Here is a 23,268-nt window from a genome sequence, read left to right as displayed (position 1 = left end):
AAAGAACAATGCCCCGCCTGGTTTCAATGGATGGCCCATTAGCAGAGTACCTGCTGCAGAGATAAGGATCACTGCCCCCACCCTCACAGATGGTGATAGAATAGATACCTTTTATCACACTCTGTATTGTAACGTGGGCTTGTAATCAGGTGCGGCTTATATATGGACAAAGAACGAAAAGTTGCTGACACCTGGAAGTGCGGCTTATAATCTTGAAATTACTGTACAATGAACTTATCTTCACATTCTTACTGGAACTCTTTGTAATGGTTGGGATTCCCTAAAGGCATATCCCAAGAGTTTTAGCATTCAACCTGCTTGCAAAGTTGCAGGATTTGGTCAGTGTGGTGCTTGTTACAACTTGTCAATCAATCCTGAGAATCTGAGAAGTTGACCTGTCAGTTTTACCAATTGAGTTCCTGGGTTGTAAATTTACCACATTTAATACTTACCTGATAAAAAACCCAATACACTTATGAATCAATCCTTTCTGTGTATGTTTTTATTAAAGGTGTGTAACAGCAAGGATCATATCCTGCCTCTCTGTGTGACAGCACACAGCAAATTCTTTACTTCATAAGACAGCTGAGCTAGGGAGAAGTCACCGTAACAGCAGCCTAAGTGGTATTCTGCAGTTGCTGGAAAGTCTCAGTTCTTCCAGTATAGGATAACTAGTACCATGTGGTAGGATTATACTCCACACTGGACAAGTGGAGCAACTGATAGCTGCAAAACCTTCATTGAAAGACAGACCTTACAATGCCCTGTGAAGCAATCTGACTCTAGTCTTACATCACTAATGACTATTTTATCATCACTGATCATCCCTTGTTCTCAGTGAAAGAGGGAAGAATCAGTTCCAACCCATTTAAAAAAGGAAAAATAATATTGTTTTAAAATAGCATTTGAGTCAATTAACATAATTTGTAAATTCAAGTCTGAAAAAATAGCTCCTATTCAACAGCACATCCACTTACATTGCATTTCTGCAGGTACTGCCTTGAAAAAATGTGTTCTTTTTTCTACTTTTCTTGAAGCTCTGAGAAGAAATTATAGCTACAATGGATACATTACCTCATATGCTTTCCGCTTCATTTCCTTGCACAATGCATCGCATTCCAGTGAAACTTGGCCTTCTTGTATCTTGCTGCACTGTACTTCCTGTAAAGCATAATGTCTTTTATAATAATTTCCCTATATGATTTCTGTTGTCATCTTCTTTATGAAAATAATAAAACTTTCTTATTTAGTAAAACACTGATTTTACATATAAAATAAAGCTTATGACTGAACATTATTTCCACCTGTAATTATGTATTAAATTGTCCTTTTTTTTCCTTCTTTCTAATACGCTAAGCTGAAAGGAAGAATAAATCAATAGTCCTGTTTAATTTTTCTCCTCTTTACTCATTTTTTTGCCTTAGACAAGTAAGATAACCTTCTGAACTTCTAGCAGAAAGTTTGCATTCAGAGTCTCAGTAATTTCATACAGATTATTTTAATTTAGATTACAATTAGATTACAGTCTTAGATTACAGGACAAAGTCTGGTGGGGGAATAGAAATAAAGTAATTCTTAATCATACTTTCTCCCCTTCTTCTAGTATTGAAGAAATTAAAAAAAGAAAACAAATTGGTTATCTGTAAGCAGAGGTTGATCAATTTTAAGCACTTGTTCTACATATGCCATCTTTTCTCCTGCTGAGCATCCCACCTGAAAGACTTCTTAGATACACAAAACTTATTTTGGAGAAGCTGAGGATTCCGGGGAACTGCTGGAAGGATCAGACATTAACTGGTTCCAGAAAAGCAATTTAAACCCCTTTTAATTAAGACAGATCATGGGGTTTTTTTTCATTAAGACAGTATTGTTTGTCAAGACTTCATACAAATTTCTGTTGCTCCACACATATTGTTGCACAGCTATAGTAAACTTGTTATATTGCATCGTCCTTATCTGTGTTAGAAGCTAAAGATGCTGATGCCCGTACTTGCTTTTAGGTTTGCAGGGAGTCTGAATTAATTACATTATCCAGGTTTCACAACATCTGTGCTAATTCCAACTTTTGTAAATTTTCCCAGTATCATCATAAAAATGTAATTTTGATTCTCCAATTATTTCAGGTCATCTGAATATTTTTCTTACAAAACTCCAAAAATTTAAGTGTGCATGAAGATAAAGCTATTGCAAGTCAGGTAGCTAACATATTTTACAATTAACAAGATTTTATATTCTCCAGTTAATCTTCGGATATAGCAGCCCAGCTCATGGGAATTGTTAAAGCTCTGCTATAGGAACTGGCCCTGTTCGAATCTGCAGCATCCACATAATCCATCCATCCAAGCCCAGGAACATGCAAAGAATACAGATCCTTCAAAAATGCAAAGGGTAAATTTACCTTTTTCAGTCTCTTACAGAGACATCGGAGTTTAACCTTCTGGTTGCAGTTAAGAGGACAGCTACCTGAATGGCAAATCTCTTTACACCGATGACCACAGGGCAACTGTAAAGAACAAAACACAAATAAAACTCCCACATCAATAAAACGCTGTAAAATAACCAAGAATCTATGAATTAGTTTTATTTCAGACATAGCATTTTAACAGAAAACTCATTCAGTTAATCAGTCTTTCTACTTGTGAAATAATTGATTTTTCTTTTTTGTGGGAGGAAATGTTTGTTTCTTATTTACTGACTTTCAGTTCCTGTAGGATGATTTCTTTTATTCACACAGTTTAGTTAGAAGACAATTCCTCCTTTCGTATGATTCAAGAACAGTCATTTCCACAGTAATATATACAAAAATCACCCTAGCTATCTCTATGCTGGGGGAGTACAAATGGATAAGGTAAAAACACCCTGGAAACTGAAATTACAAGTACTGTAGCTACTTGTAGATTAGACAGAGTAATAAAGGAAGAGGAAAGAATCAGAAGCAAAAATACCACAGAAGAAATCTTGTATTCCAAGTATTATCTGAACTATGCGAAAGTCAAATAAAGGTCACCAAAATTCTTATTATGTACAAAATCATTTCACAAAATCCTAAATTTTGCATTTGGCAGATCATCCCATTTCTGCCACCTGAAAGATAAAGACTTCTTTTTTACTGCCAGGGCAATTTTTAACCTGGAAAATATTATCATTCATTTACTGTGTAAGAATTGAGTTACCAATTTAAGTATGCTGAGTGATAAGAATGTAGCAGTGCTCCCAGCATTATATTAGATATAATATGTCAGGAAAGTAAACCGATTTTCTTCATTGTTAAGAACTTGGCTAAAAACATCCCTTGCTCATATGCTCATAAGAAGTCAATAACAATTTTTCATTTTCTATTACATAACCCAATACTGTTAATAACCAAAGGGGGAATCTCACAGAAGACATCTAAGCAATTTACTTACACAGAGTTTTAAAGCCCCCATCTACTTAAACTAGCATTAGACAGTGTTCTTCACTGAAAGTGAAATTTCACCTCTTCACTGTCATCAAGGGATTAATACAAATTGGAAAATGCTCTAAGACTCAAAATTTTAAGATACATTTTTCACATTTATTAAAAATTTAAAATATATACAACATACCACATCACTTCATCCACAAGAATGAAAATAATAAGTAATTATCAAACCCAGGTGGGTACACTTTGACTAGTAAATCTGGGTTCTCAGAAGTCCATTGGAACTGGCACAACATCTGAGCTAGTATAATGAAACACAAACCTAAACAGAACATGAATATTTCAAACTAAAGTTATGGAACACATATACGTGTCTTCATGTCCATGAGAGTCACAAGCTATTATAAAAACTTCGTGGATTCAGCTCAGTTTTTTAGTTACTGTTTCAGCACATTTCACACAGGACTGGAAGGAATCTTTAAGTCACCATGTTCAGTCCTGAAATACAATTCTCCTACAGGCAGGTACCTCATATACCCTTCCAGGACTGGATGAAAGCTTACCAAGAAATCAGACCCCCATTCTGACCCTATTCTACTGTTTCACTAGGGAGGATGCTGCTTGAGGAGCTCGCTACAAGATGCAAGAGCTTTTTTTTTAGTTTCCTAGGTTTGTTCTAGGTAGCGTAAGCTGCAGTTCTTATCCTCATATTGAAGTACTTCTGTCTTTTCTTAAAAGGCTCTTTATTATCACAGTATTCCCTTAATTGAATTTCAACTATATTCAATCAATGTTTCTTGAATACAAAGCCAGAACTGCATGTAGTATTTCAAATGACATCTCAGCAAGAGGGACTTTGTACAATGCCTTAATTGCACCTCATTCTTAGTAGAGTACCTTCCCCAAAACATCTTCAGCTTTCTTTGTATTTCTCTCCAGCTGATCATGCTGTGAAAATAAGAATATCTGCTTTTTCCTGGGAGCTTATTATAAGATTCACATGTATGGTCTTATTGTTTTGGATTTTTTCTGTATTTAATAACATGACCCCGATACATGTGTTCTACAGATTAACTTCCTCAATTCTCATACACTGACAACACCCCACAACTTTTCATCAGAAAATTACAAAGTTTTGCCTGCCAAGGTCATTACTGAAAACAATGCAAAGTTAAGTGTCAGTTCAGTCCTTGGGAAATCTTCCTTATTGTTAATATCTTTTGCTCCAACTTTTTCTTTAGTTTTGATGTTGTTTTGGGGAGGGAGTTGGGTGGTTTTGTTCAAAAGATAATCAAATACAGTTGTTTCCTTTAGCCACCTTCATGCTGGTATTAACCCTCTCCTGTATCTGAACTAGATATTCACTAGCATTGACTCACTCTGCTGTAGGCCTTATGCAGCAGATCTCATCTATTCATTTTATCTGGAGGAAAAGATATATAAATTGGTCACCTTATCAAAGAAGGAATTTAGTTTTTTTCAGGCACAACTGATCAGCAAATATTTTTCCCTGAAATTAAAAAATTATTTTGCCTCATTTTGAAAATATGAGAGGAGAAGCTTGTCGAAACCTTGCATGCTACCAAGGTCAGGCTACCACCCAGAACATGGAGTCTAATGGCCAAGTTGCCTCACAAGTGACCACAGATTTTGCAAAACCAATTTGCCACTGCATGAACATTGTGCCATAGGAGGGCCTGGCTCCCTACACAAGAGAATCATACACAGTAATTCCATCTAGTCTCATCTGCAAGTCACCTTATGCTGGCTAGAACAAGCCATGGTTAGAACTATTACTTCCGGCTTACTCTTCCGTAGTAATCAGGTGCATTTTCATTAATTGTGTCAAAGCCCAACAGTCATGTCCTAAATGAAATGTCAGAGCTGCAAATTCAAGACAGTAACCCTCACCTCGACCTCTAAGTGCTATTGCAATAAAATTCTTAGACACCATCACACCAAAATATTTATAACAAAGGAGTATGTTTAATCAATACTGAAAAGCAAAGGTACACACTTAAGTTTCCCTGTCAGCTTTTTTCTTGTCCTGTATCTCTGTGCAGGGAACTTTCTTCTTACTCCCTCCACTGTAAAAACAATACTAAAAAAAAAATACCAAGAGAAGCTATGAAATGAATGGCAAAACATTTCCCCATGATCTCAGAAAACAAAAGCAATCATTCTGCTGCTTCTGCTGGATAAAAAATGTAATGGGAAAGGATCTTTTTTTTGCTTGTTTTTAAGTCACAGTAGTGAACTACTCAGTGCTAAAACAGAAAGTGCGTGACCCCTTTTCTGCTGTACAAAATCTCTTATCAATAGCTTCTGAAGTCCAAATTTAACAGCCTTTGTGTTTGATATGGTAAGGCCATTAAAAGAAGGGATTTAATCCACAGCTCTGGAAAAAAAAAAAGTCCTACAAATATTTTTCCCATAGGCAATGCCTTTAAATCTTAACATTATACCTGATGATCATAAACTCTATCAATACCTATGAACGCTTAAATGAACTCCAACAGAAGGTAATAAACACAACCTGTTAATACACATCTGATAATGAAGAAAATAATCTGGTACTGAAGAAAATAGCACTCTTGAGTACCGATCCAAAACCTAAGTACAAAAAAATGTTACCACTTCCACAGACAAAACTAAATTTTTGCAATTCACATACATTTGCAGTGCATGTTTACAGAATTAAATTTTATTTCCAGAATGCCTAATTAATTCAATGCATGAAAAAACCCAAAAATATACGCATACTTTTAAAACTTATAGAATCACAGCATTGTTAAGGTTGCAAAAGACTTTTAAGATCACTGGATCCCTTAAGTTAATCACTAAACCATGTCTCCAAGTGCCAGATCCACACTTTTTTTTTTTAACACTTCCAAGGATGATGACTACCATTTTCCATTTCCCTGGGCACAGTGCTTGACCACCTGTACCCAACCTAAACCTCCACTGGCACAACTCAAGGCCATTTGCTCTTGTAGTGTCACTTGTGTGAAATCAGACCAATCCCCCCCTACCAGTCTACAAACTCCTTTCAGGCAGTTGTAGAGCCTGATCAGGTCCCTCCTGAGCCTCCTTTTCTCCAGGCTAAACAACCCCAGCTCCCTCAGCCCCTCATCAGACTTGTGCTTCAGACCTTCACCAGCAACGTTGCTCTTCCCTGGACATGTTCCAGCACTTCAATGTCCTTCTCCTAGTGAGGGGCTTAAAACTGAAAACCAGTACAGGGGGGGAAATTACATTGTCCCTACTTCACTATCATGTTAAATGAAATTTATTATACTGGAATTGCATATTTCACACCAAGACAAATCACAATGCACAGTAAAACTACAAATTATGTCTATTTTGTAAAAAAATATTAACTACATGGAATAAAGTATTAAATATAGATTCACAAATACTGACAGGAAAACAATGAAAACTAATAGAAATTAAAATGTGTATGTAACAATTGTCTCAAAACATCTGCAAGCATGATCATAAGAATTTAATCACCCTGATTAAGAAAAAAAAAAGTTACATTTCCTTCAACAGGATATATTGTTCTTATTGCCAAACAAGAGAATTAACTTTTTAATTAAAATATCTCATATATAACAGCTGTGGCAGCATTAAAGACACTGCTTCTCCCTAAAGCAGAAAGGAAATGTGAGCTATATTATGTAATGTTGGAAGTCATTTTTATAGCCAAAAGTGTGAAACTTCTGTAGCATTTTTTCAAAGGACCAGACAACATAATTGGTTTTTTTAATCCCCAAATGTACCACAGCAACTGCAAAACAAATATGGTAGAATACAGTCTACTGCAATTTCCATTACAAAAACATCTCAAAATGACAACTGCAGTAAAATACTGCATTCTATTTAACCTAAATTGCACTATGGTCAGCTAGGAGTGATACTGTACACTGATTTATAGCAAACATCAACTTCATTGAGCTCTGAGAATGACTTAATATCAGCTTCTGACATTGAATAACAAAATTCTCAAGAAACACTAATTTGAAATTGAGTTGAGGCTTCCAAAACTACACACAAAAACACTTCCAAATTAGTTTTGAGCAGACATTTTAGATTTGCAATCTGTAAATGCTCTAAATTCAGTAGTCCTATCCATCTTATCTCTGGCCAAGTTGTTTATAAGTTCTCGTCTCACAAGACAAAAACTTAAAAACAACAAAATGGGTTCGGCCTGTATTTGCTGGGAGAGGTGGTGGTGGGGTCTGTTAAGGCAGCCCCAAATTGTGTTTATCAATGATCCCTTTAAAAGGGAACTATCAGTATAATTTGCATTATGATACAGGTAACTAATTTTCTCAAAGCTGCAGAGATACATTTTCTTTATAAAACAGAAACAGACAAAACATCTCTAAAACTTCAGTATTCAGAGGAATGGAACAGATTTTTTAGACAAAGAAATGATAAAAACCCCATACAGTACCCATGTAGTTACCAATGTAGGATCTGAACAAAGTAGGACGAACTGTAACACAAAGATATGAACTACCTGAAGCAAGAAGGTATTAATAGCTAGTAACTTCTACATTTCATGAAAGATAGTAAGAGCTAGTGCTAGAATCACAGGAAAGGAAGAATATGCATTTTTTCCATCATCCATTACACTAGAACAATTCCCTGGACAGCAGAAGCTGCAAAAAAACTCATTTTCCAAAATATTTATAGGAGTATTAATTTTAGAATTAAGTTAAAGCTTTATAAAACTAATGTAAATTTTGTTGCCACACTCTTTATTTTACATCCCACCAAACTAAGTAAAAAAAAGACAACACCTATGGAACAGGACAATTCTGAACTGTAAGCCAAAGTTTAGGACCACTGTTAGGTGGATTTTAAATCCCAGATTAATTCGGGGAAATATATTCAGAAAAATCACCACAGTCAAAGTCAAAGATGAGCTACAGGGAAAAAAAATCTTTGAAGAGAAGCTGAAGTACAGAACATATAGTTCATTATAAGAGATTATAAGCACTCTTGAAAATACAGAGAAAGAAGTCTTGGAGCAAATATAATCAAAGTAACAGAAAACAACATGAAAGGACAAAATTAAGAGGTAAATGGACAATTAAAGAATATTCCAAAGCATTCCCCCACCAGGAAGAGAGTTTTTAGACATCCAGATGAGAAAATTGTGACAGGAACATTCATTTATAGAAAAAAAAAAAAAATACAAGGGGAAAAAGCAGAAGACACAAGTATGTATAGAGCACACCCTTCCTGTTGGGGTTAACACAATCTTGGCTGAAAAGCAGAGGAACAGATACTGTTGGGAAAGTGGAATCTTGCAAATTTTTGCATTTAGTCAAAATAATAATAATAAAAAGTTTTCTTATAACAACTAGGATTCAAATTTAAAGTTTCTAACACTGAATATATATGAACACTGGATGATAATGAAATCCCTGCTTTTCCACTTCATATATTTTCTAACCATCCAGTGGGAAATGGAGTAAAGAAAGAGCTATCACTCTCAGCACAATTAATGATAACTAAGGAAAAAACATAAAATAGTAAGTAATGCAAGGATTTCTGAAAAACACACAAGCAGCACACAACCACAGCTCTGGGAAGGACAAGGACAAAATCCTTTGGCCCATCCCTCACATCCAGTTGTGGGTAACCCTGCTGCAAGAGAAATCCTGAAACATTTCTAAGCTGCTTCTGATAAAAATTTGGTAGCTTTTCCAACCAGCTCCTGCCCTGTTCCACAAAGTTTATTACCCAAACATAGTATTGAACAGGAATCTTCTTTACTGATGCTACTGGCTCATAGTCTAAGTATCATGAAGTAAGCATCATGATGAAACCAGATACAGCAGAGAGACTAACTTGTCCTCGTTCTTACATTACCTAACATATATTTCACTAACACACCAGGGTATTATTAGCTCATCTCATTTATCAAGTATAGAATCCCTTAGCCTCCGAATTGTACAGATAGGGATTCTAAACCCGCATTTAGGTGAGAACAGCAACGACAATTCTCAGCATTTTTCCTAATCAAACAGCATCCTATCATTTTTGAGACATAAACTGATGACCAGTTTTTAATCATGTGAGAGGATATATTCTTACACATTCAACCTCATCTGCATGCTTAAACATTCAAGCCATTAGTGCCTTGGAGACAAACCTCTGTTCCTTCAATATAACCCTCCTAGTTGACAGCAATACATTAATAAATATCCTTCAAGTACAGTTCACTAACCACCTTCACATCTATCATTTAACATATCCACCGAGACTAAGCTTCTCTAGATTGCTTGGCCTATATTTACATACCCATCAACTCAAGTATTTGTTAATATGGCTTACCTCTTTTGGACACTGATTTCTGCAGGAAATAAGAAGCTCCTTTTCTTTTAAATCAGCACATGTTAGTTTTCTGTAAAAAGAAAGATGGTATTTGTGTTTAAAAACGTCCAATTCAAAACCAACAAAAGTCAATGCAATTAGGGGTGTATTTTCAGTATATTTCACTGTAAAGAACAGTGGACTCATTTGTCCATATCCTGTGTGACTAATATAAACTGCCCTGTTTTACAGACAAGTCCACAAAAAATTTAGGTGACCTGAGGTACTGTAAAGAAAATGAGCAAAGAAAAATATACTTGAAAAATATATATGATGAATATTTTCAGAACAATCCCCAAGTTCCAACTTTTTGTGAAGTCTAGCTTAATATCTATCCATACACACAAATGATTAAAAAGTTGTATAAATCGAAAAACTAAGCAGTTTTTCAATTAAAACAGCTAGAAATTGAAGGACATTAACTGCGAAGACAAAGACCTTTTAGACTAATTACATTCATTCTAATACTTGTATAAATGATTCTTTACAACTCTAAAAGAAGCACATATAGAACAAATGTAGATGACAATATTTTGCATAATTCAAAGGTTTATCTGTTGTATAAAAACAATTTCTGTTCATGAGACTCCATGCATTTATAGTAATTTTAGCAGTCATGTCAAATAAAATACTTGCAAAATTTATATAGAAAAATCTTAGAAATTATAATCAAGAGAAATTGTATAAATTGCCATAAGAGTAGCTCCCATTCCCAGACATTTCAAATTACTTTCAGTTGATAGCATTCAAATCAAAAGCTGGATTGTGTTCTGACACTTACAAGCATTCAACATACAGTACTGATAGTTTGCAGTGACACTTCAATTTAAGCATCTGGAGACATGATGGGCAATCCCCAGGATGACAGGGCAAAGCACATCGGTGAGGACAGCCAGCTGGCCGGGGCTTGGTGCACTCCTCTTCACACTGTGAACATTCGGGACCCGCCTAACAAAACAAAAACAAAGAACTAAAGAAAATGCCAAGTATTTGCTTTGTTAGGTGCTGTTAACGACCTGTTACACAGAAGAAAGAGTTGGGGTGATGAGAATCAAGCTATTCAGTAAGACACTTCACAAGCAAGAGTAATTACTAAAACATGTTTTTAAGAGAAAACCAGAAAACCAGTGTTTGTCAGTCAAAGAGAATTCTGTTTTCCCTCCTGGGCATCCTTAATATTAGTGCTTTGGAAAATGACCATAACCCCTGATAATTCTCAAAGGAAAATTGTTAGAAAAATAAGTCATGACATATTCAAAACTAACTTATCCCACACACCGTGTTCTTGTAATGCTTGAGTCATTACATACTACTCTCTAATATGGGGTGGAGGGGTTGGTTTGTTTGATTTTAAGAAGCAAATTTCAAGTCATTCCATATCCATACACATATGATATTCTGTATAATCTTCCAAAAAGGATATTTATATAATCCAAAAAGGATTATTAACTTGGGTATATCCAAGGAGCTGCCTAAGGTCTTGCTTCTATTCCACAGACTACACAAGTCTACCAGAGCTGCAATGTCACTCATTCCAGGTGATATGATCACCAGCACAAGGTGATGAACATCACAACACAGTGAAGAAACCTTCATTTCTATTCGTATTCTTAATAATACTTCCAGAACTCCAGTCTGCGGTCAAATACACCCAGACAGCTATTTATCAACTGAACCTACACAGCACAGTATTTAAAGGCCCACTATCACATTCAATGTTCAGTTTCCAAGTCAACCAATTTATCCAAAAATGAAGCTACACAAAGTTTCCCCAAAAGGACTATTCCAACATCAATGTTCCACTTTATCCTGTTCAAAGCAACAGCGTAAGAATTTTAAGGTTTTGATAGCTGTTCCCCAGTCCCCTTTCCTTCTCCTTCTCTAGTTGAACAATTTTTGCTGAAGTTTAAAGAGAAATCTTTGTACAATGATTGTTTACAAATTTTAACTCACAAAATTCAAATCTAAGAAAAACAACAGCAACTAAAACCATTCAGAAAACTGACATATAACATTTAACAGTAGGTAAAAGCAAATAGCTGGCCTTTCTGCAACCTTTTCATAACATAATATGCAGAACAAACTGAAATTCCAGACAGAAAAATCACTACTCAGACATATAAGCCAGAAATTTAATCAGCTGTGACTACATTTAGTCTACCAAAACAAGAGAACAAAAGCTCTAAAGGTCAACATCAACTTCAGTTCATAGATTTGAAGAAAATTGAGAAATGAGATTTACCCATGCTTTGCAGGTACATAGACTCCCATTTTTCTGAGAATACATTGCCTCATTCAAAATGGAGCTAGAAATAGTCCTGACTCATTCACATTTTAATTGGCTTAAAGCAGCAGCAGGCAGGCAGCCTCTTACAGTCAGAACCGGAGATGCTTAACTGTCACTCTCACTATTTACTGATGTCACTGTATTGCTGCAAGTTACTGTTCCACTGTTGCACTAACTGCTCATACTCCTCAGACAAAATTTCCATAATCACAAATAGATTAATGTGTTAGCTACAATATACAGTTATTAGATGACAACACCACCACTTTCAGGACAGGGCTATTATGTGGCTCTGACTGTTCATAACTTGAACAAATTTAAGCTTTTTACTTTTGTTTCATGTTATCTTCAGCATTTAACTTCTCAATTGCATAAATGAGAGTTTCTAGTAGACACTGATAAATAGCAATATATCATTCCATTATTTTGAAGTCTTCAGCAATTCTGCAATATTTCCTAAAGGTCTCCCAGCCTCCTCAACCCATTTAAGCTCTCCTCAGTAAATAAGTTTCCCCAGTAGACTTCCAGTGCATTTGTATATAGAGATCATCAGTAGCTTTCTTGATCTTGATGGTTACAAATATAACTTTAGGTTATTTTAGTTTTCAAGGGTGTTAAATAAGGTTCCGATGAAATCAAAGTAATGTCAACACAAAAAGTTATAGAATTTGCAAAAAATGTAATACTGTGGCAGATTTATAGTCTAAGGAAATATAGATTAGCTAATTGTCACAGCAACAATGGGAACAGCACACATGCAAGTCTCCCAGTGGGATCTGGAACAGATCTGCAAATTCAGCTCCAAATTCTTTATTTTCCAAGTAAATTGAAGACAATGCATATCCATATAAAATACACAAAAAGAAAAGCAAAAAAGAAATTAACCTACCTTCTTTCCATCTGCACTACTGCTAGATTTAGTTACATGATGACATTCTTTCATACAGGTATGATTCTGACAATCAAGAAGCCGCCCACACAATCTCTTACACGAGTAGGGATTTGCAGAGTGACATGGTAATGGACTAATCTAAAAGTTAAAAATAAATAAACAAATCAATATAGAGATGAAGGTGGGATATATATATAAACATACCACATATACAGTGTGTGAGATGCATATATTTACACACACAGAGACACAGAATTATCATAGAGAAGTTTTGGTTCTCCAGTATCTTCGTAAAAGAGAAAACACCAGTGAAATTCTATTTCATTTTTTTTTAAAGTATCATAACAAAGTATCCACACAAATTAGTTTTACACTGGTTATAACAGGAAAAAAGCGCACTTCATTAAACAAGCTAACTTTTGCTGATAGTTTCCTTTTCTTTTTGAAAGACTATTGTATGCTCAAATCTTTTAGTGCTCCGTCGTTCTGAATTACACTCATGTCTTCCATTAAGGGCTCTTAGGCCACTTAGCTATTGTTGTACAAGACAGGAACAGTTTGCCTTCACAGGCTTAATTGTGTTATAGTCACCATAAACCCAAAATATTTTACAGTTTGAAAAATGGAAAACAACCTGCAAGCCAGAAACTCTAAAAAGCAAATACTGACTACATCAAATATAACTCCCAGGAGAAGTAATGAGAAGCAGAAATGGCTCCCTAACAGGACTAAGATTTTAATATCTTATGTTACATTCGTACCTTACAATTTGAGGTCAACACTCCAGTTAACAGAACTCTGTAGTACTCTTCAGAGCATCTACTTAGAAGCCATTACTCTTCATTGGTACTGAAACCAGTGTCAACTTCTAACTAGGTTACCTGCCTAAACTTGAGTAGTACAAATCCCTCCACATAAAAGGATTAGAGGAAACTCGCTGTTAGCATTTTCCAATTATATAATACTTATTTTTAAAAAAAGATAGTTTTCCGTGATGCTGTCAAAAAGATTGTTTTTTTTCTTAATTTCATGATCACCTCACAGAGAAAAACTATTTGTCATGTAATTACACAAGAAGCTAATATGACATAACTCACTTTGACTAGACTAATGGTGTGATTTTATGTTGCAACTGCAGTTGACTGAACAGCTTTGCAGGGTACCCATTTCTTTTCTCTCTTTGAACTCTACAGCCCTCACTGCAATCTCCTATCACTTTGAACAATTCCTACCACACATCTCTCTTTACAGGAAGATTATTCAAATAAAGAAAATTAATTAATAGAAAAAGTATCTTGTCTTTTGCCAGTAGCTTCATCATACAAACAGTTGAACACAGGAACTGAAAAGAAAGAAGAGAGATAGCCCCACAGGGCAGAGTGAGGGACAGTCTCCCTTCAGCGCTGTCCATGTTATCTCCATCAATCACACAAAGTAAAATTTAGATCCACTTGCCTATATAAATTTTTCTGGGCTTCACCCAAAAAATACTACTTCACATCACATCACTGCGAAATCCAGTTCACTCAGAAGACTTGCGAACTCTTGTCATCCTGACTCACCAAGACTGAAGAGAAGTCTGCAAGGCAGGTTGAACATCAAGAATGGCAAAACCTTGACACCATCACAACCAACCACTTTCACATCCCTGTGTCAAAGCTGAAGCTGGCTAAATCACTAACACAACAACCACGTCAAGTAATCCAAACACCTGGTTCCTACTGCCCCTTGCAAACATCCTACTCTGTCTCTGATGGATGTTTCTGGTGACCAAAGGAGGAAAAGCCAACAGGCAGCAAGCCTAATAAAAACAGGGTCTGAAGCAGAGAATAGTACCATACTCAGAATGTACACACCAATTACCAGAGCTTTTAATGTTCCCAATATCCCACCCCTTCACACTTTACTCCATCTCCCTCCTCTGAGCACAATATCCTTTCAGTAGCAATGTTCGTAGTCAAAGGATATTAAAAGATAAAAGAATGAAAGAAAAGTTGTATTAAATGTTACAATCTGCCCACTTCTCTAACTTTCCTTGCTCACCCATTGCCGCTCAGTTTTTTATGACTCTGGTTCTGCTGTGGCAGTGGTAGCAGATGGGGGCAATAATACCAATTAGCTCTAAGGCTGTACTGTTCCATAATGCTGATGAGACTGTTTTTTACCAGTAATTAGTCTTCCACCAGATAAGGACATAACCACGAGCTCCAGTTAGAGCCAAGCACTTAGGCAGAAGTAGAGTATCCCTTTCAGTAGCATGCTTTGACTACACAGATGAGAGGCACTGTTGAACAAAGGCAAGGGTGGAGAAGCACACAAGCCAGCCAGGCAACAATAGCAGCTTTCAGAGGGCAGACCGGATGGAACATTCTAACCCTCTGGCTGCATCCAGTTTGAGCTCAGTAAGATATGACAGTCTTCTAGAATCAACTGCCACTGCAGCCAAAAACTGAAAATTTTCAGTTAATTTAAACCTTCATTATTTTTCTCCTCCATTTCTCTGTTGTGGATCTAAGTAATAAATCCAGATGACAAAGTAAAGTTTTACTTCCTACCATAGGAATGAGTTTCTGAAATGGCTATATGGGGGTGAGAATTCTTGCTACAAACATCAAAGTAGCCACAAACTCCAGGAGGCTGATTAGCTGAAGAATGAAGAAGGAAGATGAGAACCATAAGTGTTTTCTGAAAGCTAAATGGGGGAAAAAAATAAGAAGGCATAATTTTCAGACTCCAGGTCTTCCACAGGAAAAGGAAAGGAAGGAAACAAAAAAAGGCATGACTGCTTTCAGAAGCTTTCCAGGAAATCATCCAAATGCATAAAAGCAATTAACAGATAAATCAATTAGAATATGAAAACAAAAACCTTCAGGGCAAGGAAATTTTGGAAACCTTTATAAGGTGTTCAGCCATAAAGATGAGTCTCATCAAGTTTTACATAAAATTTTACCGAGAGGCAGAGAAATGGTCTTCCTCCTATGAATGAACCTGAACTAACACCCACTCAGAATACTAAAACATACAATTGAATTCCTACCAAAAGGAAAAAAAAATGTTCCTCTAGAACATTTAAGGAAATGAAGCAACTAGAAGAACATTATATAGAGCAGATAAAATGATATCATAGTCAGTAAATATTTCCTTCTTTGTCTTCATTTACCTTGTATCAGCTTTAATTAATGTTTCCCATAAGAGATTTAGAATAACTTCAATTTAAAAGATTTTAAAATAGCATATATGTACTACTGCTATGAAATTCCAATGTATGTAACAGTTAAAAAAAGGTAGAACGTCAAGATTCTTTTTTGGGACGGCACCAACTGTTGATAGGTGATTTTTTTGACACACAACCTGAAACAAAATTGAGAGCTATTTTTAAGAACCTAAAAAAGGAAGAATAATGAGTTAATTATTTTTCTAAATATATGTAAAGTTATTTAAGAGAAGGCTGTAGACTTCAGCTAAAAGAAATATTCTTTTAGCTTAAACATCATGTAGAATCGTAGTTCCACTAAGCACAGATTTTATATAATTACACAATCTGAAAAGTAATTTTATGTCTGTTCTTAAGTGATAAATGGCTTCTTCTAAATGCCAGATCATGTAAGAGCTCAAACTAAATCAATCCCTTAAAAATACTTCATAAATTAAATACCAAAGAGAAATAAAAGAAACAACAAACACACAATCCCCCAACAAACAACCAACTCCAATATCTGCACAAATTAAAATTACTGTCCAAATATTAAAAAATTAGACAGTAGATTTGGTTGTTATACAAGTCACAAGGTGTTTGCTTTTATTCTCTATGCTACATATTGTCAGCAGGCATCCTGATAAAATACAAAAAGACTTTACAGCTTGCTTCATTCCTAGTTTCTTTCTTTTTAACATCTCTTCCATCATAGGAGGTATAACAACAGTCCAACATAAGTAGTAGCACAGCATAGCAATAGCACCTACTCACAGTAAAATTTTGCTTCAGAAAATTCCTACTACTTTTGTCACTTGTGAACAGCTCCCATTTCCCAGTGAAAATCCCCTCAGGGGCTGGAAACTTCTACTGGAGGGAAGCATTCATAAATACGTATGTTTTCTCTTATTAACAGAAGTAAAATAATTTGAGCTGAGATTATTTGTTAAGAACCAATGTGACTGTTAAATAGTGAACAGACTTTACATGGTTTTTTTCCCTTTTCGGAGATCTCAGAACAACACAAAAATGTACAATGAGGACAAAATCCACTGCAAATAAAACACACTTCCCACACACATCAGTGAATCATTCTTTTCCATAACTTCCACCAAAATCTCAAAGAATAGGAGACAGTTTCATTCGAGGAACTGTGGCACTTCAGCAGGAAGGCAGCACTGCCCTCTGCTGGCTGAGAGAACTCTAGTTCATCCAGAGTACCATGTAGCATCAAAAAATCTAAATAAAGTCAGCTGTAGACTCACAGGGATTTGTATTTATTTTCTATGCAAATCAAAAAATAAAACATGACCCAAAGCCATTGAATGATTTTTGCCAAGCCTAGTATGCAACAGAAAATGAAATATTTTTTTAATTATTCTGAAACAAGTAGTAATAAATACGTAGTAATTGTTATTATTTTCTCTAGTAAGAATAGTGATACTGTCCTCCTGCTATGAGGAAGGAAAAACTTCACAGTCATATACACCTGAACAGGACCAAATCCTTCTACATTTTCTAGATTATGTTACAGACTGGGTCTACTGACCTCAGCTTGCATTTTAGTATACATAAATTCATGGAAGTTCAGATGAGATTGGATATGCCCTATCAAAAACCATGTCACTGACTCAAAAAACTGGCTAATACACATGTAAGTTTTACTGTGGAAAAACAAAGCAAAGCCCATCTGTTTCAGCAACACACAGACAAACACTGCTGTTCTTTTCATCCACTCTCAGGACATGCTTTACCTCAGCAACCCAGAAGCTGCAAAATAGGTCTGTGGAAAAGCTGCACTCACAGCCTGGATGGATTAGTGAACATGCTGCCCAGACTGCAGCTACACAAACACTGGTAACAACACTGGAAGATGTCACCAAAACATAATCAAGACACCATTACAACATGCATCAAGAGAGTATTAATAAAGGTCAAACAAAAAAAAAAAGAGGTATCATCAATATTTTTATATTTAGTGTTTTCCAAAATTTTTAACTTCCTTGAAATGATCCTTGGATTTTTGTAATATTGTTAGTCAGGTTTTGACAGTGAATTTATGAGACATATCAGTAGACAAAGTCATAACAGCAAAATGTTTTTTAAATCAGTTTAGCAAACATCTTTTAAAATCAAGAAAAAATACCTTACATTTCATAACATATAGAAATTATTGTGAATAATGATGACGGCTACTTAAGCATCAGTTAGATTCTCTTTCATGTAAGCCAAAATAGACAGTGACTTCATCTAAAACTAGAGAAGACTACACACCAGAAAGACAAGCTAGAAACTAACTCTAAAGAAGATTCCTCTATGCTGTCTGATTTCATCCATGTGTGCTTAGATCCAAGTCATATCAGAATTTTCCTGTATGATGCTATGTTCCTTATCCTTTTAAAATATACACAGTAGTTCATAAAATTCAAGAGTGTGTGAAGAGAGAATATCAACTACAGAAGGGGGGGGGGGGGGGGGGGGGGAAGCATAAATGTTTAATAAGACCACCGAAAAACATTTAAACACAATTTAAACACCTGCAAGAAAACAAAAAGAGCTACATAAATAATGAGTTTAAATTTCTGTCCAAGAATTCTACAAAATCAAATAGTTACATATTTTTCAGAAAGGAACTAAAATACCTTCTGATATGTAAGCTACTGTGTTAAGGTACTTCACTGATTTTAAAATATGTATTAAAAATCTACTATTTTAACGCCTTTTGTTTTACAGACTGACAAAGTCAAGTATTTGCCATAGTTCATGTCACACAGCAGTTTCCATGACTCACCTCATGTTGTCCAAGACACTCCCTGTTAAAAAAATTTAAAAAATCAGAGATTTAGAGATGCATATTTGTTTAGGGGACTTAAAACTTATTTTTCAAATGTGCAAACTAAGAAAATCATGCCTTCATGCAGCTCAATACTTCCTCCTTTTCAACAGTTGTTCGGATTGCTGTGTTTTATAACAAAAAGCTCAAAATTTGTTTCATGTGCAAAATAATTGCAGTTGTATATGAAATCAGTTGTCTTTTAAAAAGTAACCTTATTTTGTTCCAAATAGTATCTTCTTTGTCTCTACTAATACATCATATTTTTCAGTTATTTCAGAGATCTAGTCTGAAGAAGAGTTATTTTTTAAAAAAACATCCCTGATAACTTCTGGGACAGTATCTGTCCATATAAAAACTTTTTTTAATTGGTTTTTATTTTTATTTTAATACTTACACTGGTACAGGAACCTGACAGGGAGGGCATGGTAGTGCAGTTTGAATGAAGGCTGGCTCAGATGGCTGTTCCCAAGGCCCTGCAGATTGATGCTGAGAGTAAAAAACACAGTTGAATACAAAATGGAACTATCTGCTTGACCATAAGTAAATGTAAACATCTAAAGCATTTCCAGTTCTACGATATACACTTTCTAGTAACTAGTTTTTTACTAATGGGAATCTCTACATCCCATACAGACAAAAAAAATTACAGTTTTATCCTTAGCCTAGTTAGGGATAGGAAAATTAAGTCCTGTAGTTCCTAGTGCTAAAAATTAAGCACCAAGCCAAATGAAAAAGACCAGTAAAACAATTCTAAGTTATTAAAAGTAAAAATATTTCAATTAGTAAGCTAGTTCAATTACCATCACACAGTGTATAACACATTAAAAGCTGACAATTTCTGACTTCTAACTTGTGCAAAATTTGAAAGATTTGTAAATATCAGACTTAAATTTTTTTGGTTCTTATATAAAAAGTAATTGCTTGAAGCTGAAATTAAATATCTTTAATACAACTCCAACAAGAATCTTATAATTTTTTGAGCAATTCGATTATGCATTACAAAATTACTTAGATTGCAACAAAGCAGCTAGAACCAGTTATCATCATGCTGAGCAGTACACATACCTCTGTGTTTGATTATGTGTTTATTCTGAACTCCAAAAGCCTCAAAACAGAAAATGTAGGTCAAACTGATGCTCATTGCTCTGTACACAAATAATACACCATTTTTCACTGTTTTTTACTTACTATGCCAGTTTGCTTCACAAGTGCTTCGTCATGGCAGGAAACAGGGCACAAGTGACCACACGTTAAGGTTTTCTGGCAGGGCTGGCGACACGGAGGGCACCGCCCGAAGTGACAATAGTGCTTCTCCTGGGTAGAATGGTGACAAGTAGGTGGCCGACTGAAGTAAAATCCAAGAATGAATCAATATGGCAGCAAGAAATATGAAGTTACTGGGCAAGTATATTCAATATACAAAAAATTGAAATGAACAAATTGGTAGAATTTTTTTAATTAGTTTACAGTAATTTCACGATTACAAGTCGCACCATTTTTACTAAAATTTTGCTCCCACACCGGAAATGCAGCTTACACTCAGGAGCAGCTAATATGTGAATAATTTTCTGACATTTACAACCCTGGAAGTGCAAACCGAGGCGCCCAGTCGAGCAACCTGCCAGTAAAACCCGGGACTGCGTGATTGTTACACATTGGTTACTCTGTTGCACCGTGGGTGGAGCCTGGCTCCGTGCAGGCAGCGCAGGGGGTGGGGAAGGCGGGGAAGGCTCCCTCCTTCAGGCAGCCCAGTCCGGGGGAGGCGGGGGGGCTTCCTCCTGCTGGCCCCGCGGCTCAGGGGGAGGCAAGGGGCTCCTGTCCCCTCCTGCCGCTGCCACCGTGGGTGCCAGCGGGCTCCTTTCCCTCCTGCCGCCGCTGCCGCAGTAGCGGGGGGACTCCATCCCCTCTTGCCGCTGCTGCCGTGAGTGCCAACAGGCCCCTTACCCTCCTGCCGCCGCTGCCGTGGGTGCCAGCCGGCTCCTTCCCCTCCTGCTGCCGCCGCCGCGGGAGCGGGGGGGCTCCATCCCCGCCTCCCACCACCACCGCGGGTGCCGGCAGGCTCCATGCCCCACTGCCACCGCAGCGCAGCGCCCGTCTGGGGCAAGAGAGCCCAGCGGTGGCAGCAGCCGGCCCCGAGTGGCAGTGCCGAGCTGGGCCACCTGTCCCCGCCCCAAGCTCTCACGGCCCGAACTGAGCCAGTAAACCCCACCCTGCCGCGATTCTGTTACTATTTGGCAACTTTGTTGCACGCGGGTCCTCCCTGCAAACGACAGAGCAGCTTATAATTGGGTGCAGCTTGTGTATGGACAAAGAACGAAATTTTGCCAACACCCAGCGATGCGGCTTATAGTCAGTGCAGCTTGTATTCGTGAAATTACTGTACTTCTCACCCGTAAGTGGTTAACATTACAATAAAATTAGAGAGGTATTCTAAATAAAAGTAAAAATCAAGGATGGGTTTATATACTCAAACAGCTGTTTCAATCTTAATTCTACTCTGCACTAGATAATCTTCCTACATCCCAGCAGAAAATATTCTTTTTCCTTTTGCTAGTAAAGTTTTCTCGAGAAACTGCCTCACTGAGGTATTTCAAAACATACCAGAGATGATTTGAAGAAATGAGCTGGACTACAGCATTGGAAGAGCTTGATGAGACAGTACCTCCCCCATGAATCAGGCAAGCTACTCATGAAACCTCGGTGTCAGAGGTATCTAATAAGAAGGATTATTGCTAATCTCCATCTACCTAGTAAAGGATACAGAAGACTGAGAAGTAATAACTGTAATCAGATAAGGAACAATTTTTGCCTTTCAAGGTGTATTTTACTACTTTCTTTAAGGACACTTCAAACTCCACTTAAGAAGAGGAAACAGACACACTTTCTATACTGACCTGCACAGCTGCTTGCATTTGGGAGGTTTGATGGTACGCTCTCTGCCACAGGGCACTTTAATGACAGTTTTTCCACAACAGCATTTCACATCTACAGTCTCCGGGCATGGATTACAACTACCTAAAAATAAACACATTAACAATATGACAAGGAAGTCAGAAATAATCCCCTTCTCACATTTTAAAAAGAAGCCCAGTTGTTTGGATCACAAAACACTTAGATGTTTTCTGTTTATATTTTAGTCTTACATACCTATGATCTTTCATCTAAATTCAAAAAGGGACACTAAGTAACTGGTTCAATAAAATTTTGTAGACTTTGTATGATATTAATGTTCAGTCTATGTGCAATGAATACTTCCTTGGAAACATCCTCTATATGTTACTATTATGATACATTTTTAAAACTATCTGTAAAATACCTACATTTTAACCACACCATTTCTTCACCAAGCGCCAACTGCTAAGTTTTATCACTGAGTAATTAAACAGTAAGAATATGAATCTTCTTAAAGAAGAAAAGACATGGGATTTTAGCTTACTAATTATGTTGCATTCTGAAGTTTTAAAGAAAATAACTGAAGTTATTGACAGCAAAAATTTTTAAGCAATTCTGACTTGTTGGCAGATCTGAAAAGCAGCATTTCAAGAAGCAGATGTCTCACTGGCTAAAGGCTGCTGAAGAGAAAATGATGGAAGCACTACAGTCTTTATACTGCAAAGTAAATTAAATAACAATACAATGTTCAGCATGCTCAGAAACAAAGAATCATTTGGGTTGGAAGAGATCTTAAACATGACCTAGATCCAAACCCCCTGCCATGGGCAGGGACACCTTTCACTAGACCATACTGGTGAAAGCCCCATCCAGCCTCAAACACTGCCAGGGATGGAGCATCAAAAATTCCTCTGGGCAACCTGTTCCAATGACTCACCATCCTCACAATAAAAAAAATATCTTCCTAATATCTAGTGTAAATATACTCTCTTTTCATTTAAAGCCATTGCCCCTTGTCCTGACACTACCTGCCCTTGTAAAAGTCCATCTTTCTTGAAGGCTGCTTTAGGGACTGGAAGGCTGCCAGTCTTCTCCAGGTTGAACAACACCAATTCTCTAACCCTTTTCTCACAGGAGAGGTGCTCTATACCTCAAACCATCTTTGTGGCTCTTCTCTGGACTCATTCCAGTAGGTCCATGTCCTTCCTGTGTTGGGGACCCCAGAGCTGGATGCTCCAGCTCCAGTGTTGCAGCTGGGGTCTCACCAAAACAGAGCAGAGAGGCAGAATCCCCTTCCTCCCCTGCTGCCCACGGTGCTCTGGATGCAGCCCAGGACACGTTTGGCTTTCTGGGTGTTAGTGGACATAGCTGGGTC

At 36.7% G+C, this 23,268-nt stretch overlaps 1 protein-coding gene across 2 annotated transcripts in view; it reads right to left on the bottom strand.

Annotated features, from left to right (window-relative positions):
- Nucleotides 1-23,268, bottom strand: part of NFXL1 (nuclear transcription factor, X-box binding like 1) — a 46,692-nt gene that overhangs the window by 9,509 nt on the left and 13,915 nt on the right. For both annotated transcript variants that reach the window (XM_033060922.2, XM_033060923.1), the window contains exons 12-20: nt 21,896-22,016; nt 20,190-20,346; nt 19,396-19,487; nt 18,957-18,978; nt 12,970-13,110; nt 10,575-10,741; nt 9,755-9,824; nt 2,399-2,503; nt 1,075-1,161 (exon numbers count right to left, since the gene is read on the bottom strand). In XM_033060922.2, coding sequence (XP_032916813.1) covers nt 1,075-1,161; nt 2,399-2,503; nt 9,755-9,824; nt 10,575-10,741; nt 12,970-13,110; nt 18,957-18,978; nt 19,396-19,487; nt 20,190-20,346; nt 21,896-22,016 — 962 coding nt within the window. The remainder of the gene's footprint in view (nt 1-1,074; nt 1,162-2,398; nt 2,504-9,754; nt 9,825-10,574; nt 10,742-12,969; nt 13,111-18,956; nt 18,979-19,395; nt 19,488-20,189; nt 20,347-21,895; nt 22,017-23,268) is intronic.

The sequence above is a fragment of the Catharus ustulatus genome, chromosome 5, assembly GCF_009819885.2.
Source record: "Catharus ustulatus isolate bCatUst1 chromosome 5, bCatUst1.pri.v2, whole genome shotgun sequence".
Lineage (NCBI taxonomy): Eukaryota > Metazoa > Chordata > Aves > Passeriformes > Turdidae > Catharus > Catharus ustulatus.
The sequence above is the reverse complement of the archived record's forward strand: the minus strand, read 5'-3'. Positions and strand labels throughout refer to the sequence as shown.